This window comes from Cibotium barometz, chromosome 24, assembly GCF_041138505.1.
Source record: "Cibotium barometz isolate CiBa-2024 chromosome 24, ASM4113850v1, whole genome shotgun sequence".
Classification (NCBI taxonomy): domain Eukaryota; kingdom Viridiplantae; phylum Streptophyta; class Polypodiopsida; order Cyatheales; family Cibotiaceae; genus Cibotium; species Cibotium barometz.
The window spans coordinates 21,516,386-21,521,444 of NC_141069.1; the positions used below are offsets into that span (position 1 = coordinate 21,516,386).

Here is a 5,059-nt window from a genome sequence, read left to right on the forward strand (position 1 = left end):
TGGAGAGGGAGGGAGCTTGAGAGAGAGAGAGAGAGAGAGAGAGAGAGAGAGAGAGGGAGAGAGAGGGAGAGAGGGAGACTGAGAGGGAGGGAGAGCTTGAGAAGGAGGGAGAGCTTGAGAGGGATGGAGTTTCTGCAGCAATGGAGACCTTAGAAAAGGAAGAAAGAGGGAGAGGGAGCTTGAGACTGAGGGAGCTTGACAAGGAGGGAGAGCTTGAGAGGTATGGAGTTTTTGCAGCAATGGAGAGCTTAGAAGAGGAAGAAAGAGGTTCAAAATGAGCTTTCCGAACCTAGAGTATGTTGGGGGGAAGTTTGAGAGAGAAAACACACTTTTGGGAAAAAATTGAAAATTGAAAATTTTTAGGGTTTTTAATCTATGCGATTCTAGGTGGGGGGGACCTCTAAGTTAGGGCCCAAGAGGTAGGGGGACAAGAGTAGTAATTAGGCCCCATTAGCAAACCAAAGCCTAGGCCCCCTAGGGTCAAAGAAGTCAAAAATGTGCACCCAGTCCTCTTCCAATTGGTCCATTCCTAATCAAAAGTTAATCTGAGGCCCTCTTTGGGTCCAAAAAATTCCTAATAATGATTTATTTACTTCAAATGGGGACTCTCCTTATATAGGAGTTGGGTACAATTTTTGGGCTCTTGCATATGGCATAACCTGCTTGATTTACTTGCTTAAAATGGGTATCCTTATATAGGAGTTGGTATGATTTTTGGGCTCTTGCATATGGGATAATTATGGGCTTTGCCACATTGCACCACATTTCTCAACAATCACCACGTATCACTTGTTGACAACAGTGCCATTCCCCAAATGGACTATCTTCGACCTCTAGTTTTTTAAGGCTCACACACCTTCTCAACACATGTTGTAGCCCCACAACACTCCTCCCTACAAATGCCATACAAAACATCTCCTTTGCCATGCCATAGATACCTTTCTACTTAGACATCTTTCTTGATAACAACCCAGACAATGATTTCCCCTTTCTACTTAGACATCTTGCTTGATAACAACCCAGACAATGATTTCCCCTTTCTACTTAGACATCTTGCTTGTTGATAACAACCTAGACAATGATTGCCCCTCTGTCGAGGTTAATAGCTTGCCTCTAGTCTTCCATTTTGAGGGTTGTAATCTCTCCTCCTACATTCAAAATACTCAACACACATATCCATAAGGCCACCAGCATAATTGCAAGAGAGAGAAGCTCCTTATTTGATCTAATAAACAATTGCTTCATCAAAAACCAACTGCTTCATGCTTGCAAGAGAGAAAGGCTTCTTATTTGATCTAATTAACAATAACTCCTTCATCAAACATCAAAACCTACCTTGCTTCCCATGCCACGTTGGTTCAGCTACCTAGGTAGCCAAGGGCACATCCCTATTTCTCGCTCTCTTTGCATTGGCTACACCAAGGGTAATTCTACAGATTCTTTACTCTCCTACCCCTACTCATTGTACTATGCGCATAGATTCGCCCTCTCCCCTTACATGCCTAGCTTCTTCTCTCTCTACACATAGGTCTAGTTTTCTCTATCTACACACAAATGGACGTTCACGCTTTCTCTCCTTACTCTAAGTGTGATTCGATTCTCTCTCTAGGCATGAGGCATGAAGATGCAATCCAAGTGACCCGATAGTAAGATCTCACTTTCTTGTTGGTTCAAATTTCCAAATAATGGAAACTATATAACTATCGATCTCACTTCTAACATCCTATACTGGCCTCACTAATCTCACATCATGGTGATCCATGCCCTTGGATGATATCCCATAGAGCTTGTGAGTGATCAAGGAACTCATTTTTTGAACGAAGTGATCAAGAGGCTAACAAAATAGCACATGGTAATTCACAAGAAGTCAACTACGTACTATCCTCTCCTTAAGTGCTCATCCACCGCCCAATTACTGATGCATCCACTTCTTCTTTGTCTTGATCTCATCTCTCACATATGTTCATGCATCACCATAGAGATCGAGGGGATGAGTGGCCTTCTTCTTTTAATCATTCTCTATGTATTTATCAACAATTATAAGATTGTTATGTTAGAGTTAAACATAATAACAAGTCAAGATACTTTACATAATGTAATAGAAAAAAGAAAACTTTAAATTAAAAGTGAGAGACAAAGACAAAGAGAGAGAGAGAGAGAGAGAGAGAGAGAGAGATTTTTAATCATCTGATCTTAGACCATGGTGATCCAACAAGCACGTGATTTAACTTCTTTGATTGCCAATTCTAGTTTGATTCACCCTCACCAATTGCTTCTCTTGAGTTTGGAGTCGAACCTTGAATCGTGTGGTGATCTGACCCCTAGATGATTCCACTTCTTTGATCATCAATTTTGGATCATGGTGATCTAACTCCTGGATGATCCCACTTTTTGAATCGTCGATCCTACTTCTCAAATCGTGATTCGGCTTTACAGATCACCACACCTTGAATCGTCTCGTGATTTAACCCATATCGATCTGACTTTAGGTCAATAATCAAGTAATTAAACTTTTAAGATTGCCAATTTATTTATTTATTTGGAATGATTCTTGGTATGTTTTGGGTTTTTGTTTTTTTTATCATTCCCAGTGAAGGTAGTGACTGTACACTTGAGCACGGAGGGTTACGTTACATATGTTCACATGAGTTGTGGTCCGACGATTATTGTGAATGCACTTAGTGGGAGAGGGTAGAGAGTCTTTTGGCCATCCCACAGCGAAAGCTTGGCTCTGCTGGTGCACTTGTCTAAACTTTGGCCTTCTAGCTGGTGAGTTAATGTCGTGACATGTCACACATAGGTGTTATCATAGGTGTTATGGGGTCGTGGTGATCTTTTTAAGCCCTGAGGTTGCTTGAGAGAGCCAAAAAATTGTGAGCATAGTTCTCTTTGGTGCCAACAACTCATCGTGATTTCCCTCCGAAGCACTATGGCCATATTCTATTCCCAAACCTTGGCATCCCATATTACCAAAGCCATGGCAAAGGCCATTCTTGGATCTTGTTCCCCTAGTAATACGTGAACTTATAAGTCAATAACATATGGGTTGGGATATAAGTAAGCAAGAAAGCACACTTATTATGAGTATAACTAAATGTATCTTTTCAAATTAACCCTTGCCAATAAGCACCCAAAAGTCACTCATTTTTTATGCATGTCATCTTAGGCTACCCTAGGTATGAGTCTAGTCTTAAAGTATGTATTAGCCATGTTATGACCTTTAGGGTTGTACTATCATAGTGCTTACAGTAAATGAACAACATGAAGTGTGTGAGGGAGGGGAACCCACCATAAAAAAACCATGTCATAAGGTGTGGGTCACATTCTCATGGAGAACAAGAGAAGTGTACTCTGTGTGTGTGTGTGTGTGTGTGTGTGTGTGTGTGTGTGTGTGTGTGTGTGTGCGCGCGCGCGCGCACGCGCGCACATACATATACATGTATAGATGTGTTTGTGTACATACATACATGTATATACACATACACAAATATTTACATACATGTATGTATGTATATGTACATATACATACTTGTACGTACAAACTTACATAGATATGTCACACACTTAATATATACATATGTGCATATATATATACATACATATATATATATACATACATACATACATACATACATACATACATACATACATATATATATATATATATATATATATGCATATGTGCATACTTATATACATACATATCTATGCAAATACATATATACATACATACGTACGTATATGTATATGTATACATACCTGTACATACAAACATACATACATATGTATGTGCATATATACATACATACATACATACATACTTATGTGTATACATGCATACATACTTACATGCAATGTATGTACGTATGTATGTTTCTATGTGCGCATGTATGTTTCTATGTACGTACGTACGTACGTATGTATGTATGTATGTATGCATGTATGTTTGTTATATGTATGCATGCACATTTGTTTGTTTGTTTGTTTGTATGTTATATGTATATGTTTGTGTATGTACATATATAGGTATATATGTATCACATGTATACACACATACACATACATGCATGTAATTCTATATATACACATACATGTTAATACATATATACATACATGCATGTATTTTTGTATGTACACACAAATACATATACATGTCCATACATATATACATATATATGTATGCACATGTATACACACATACCTACATAGATGCATGTATTTATGTATGTACACATATATGCAGACACATGCACATATGTATGACTATATGACTATACGTATATACATAAATACACTATATAAAAATTAGATTTCTTTGAAGTATCTAATGACATTTGGTGTGATAATATATAAAGAAGACAGAGGAACGACAAGTTTTCTAGGAATATTCTTCAATAAATATACAATAAAGCATTTCAAAGGAGCATTATATTAGCAACCTGGACGTATAGATCTTCTTTAAATGCCTCTAGTTCAAGTTTTGAGAGACAACGTGATTGGTGTGCCTACAAACAAGGAAAAGGATAGAAGATTAGGTGATTAATCAACAAGTTGGCGTGTAATTAAAAGTCCAAGAAAGTTAAAGACCATTCATAGATTAAATTAGAATTACATGAATTGCATATAATACTGTTCGTCCTTGTTGTGATCGATTTGCGCTGCTGATCTCAAGGTGTCTGCTTTCCATTATGTCTAACAAGATTGAGAAGAGGCCTCCCTGCTTTTCATAGCATCCAATGTTGATGTTGATGGTGTTTCCAACAGTTGTGATTTGTATAGAAGGAGCTTCACATTTGGAAGCCTTTTCATCATCGGGAGTGCAATGGCTAGATATTGGAGCAGCTTGATTTCTAGATGGATTAGCTTTTGAATCACTACTACTTAATGATTCATTTGTTGAGGCCAATATTTGTGCTTTCTTTTTAAGGATTTTAAGTTTCCTCTGCAGTGAGTTGATGTGATCACATGTTTTGTCTATGAGGGTGCACCGATCATGCTGTCAAATCAAAACACCACCAAAAACTGCTAATTAGTCATTCCTTAGCTATAACCATGTATC

The 5,059-nt window shown here is 37.9% G+C and overlaps 1 protein-coding gene across 1 annotated transcript in view; it reads right to left on the bottom strand.

Moving 5' to 3' along the window:
- Positions 1 to 4,374: 4,374 nt before the first annotated feature.
- Positions 4,375 to 5,059, bottom strand: part of LOC147625023 (uncharacterized) — a 4,916-nt gene continuing 4,231 nt past the window's right edge. The window contains exons 2-3 of the mRNA XM_086818927.1: positions 4,613 to 4,996; positions 4,375 to 4,505 (exon numbers count right to left, since the gene is read on the bottom strand). Coding sequence (XP_086675053.1) covers positions 4,416 to 4,505; positions 4,613 to 4,996 — 474 coding nt within the window. The 3' untranslated portion in view covers positions 4,375 to 4,415. The remainder of the gene's footprint in view (positions 4,506 to 4,612; positions 4,997 to 5,059) is intronic.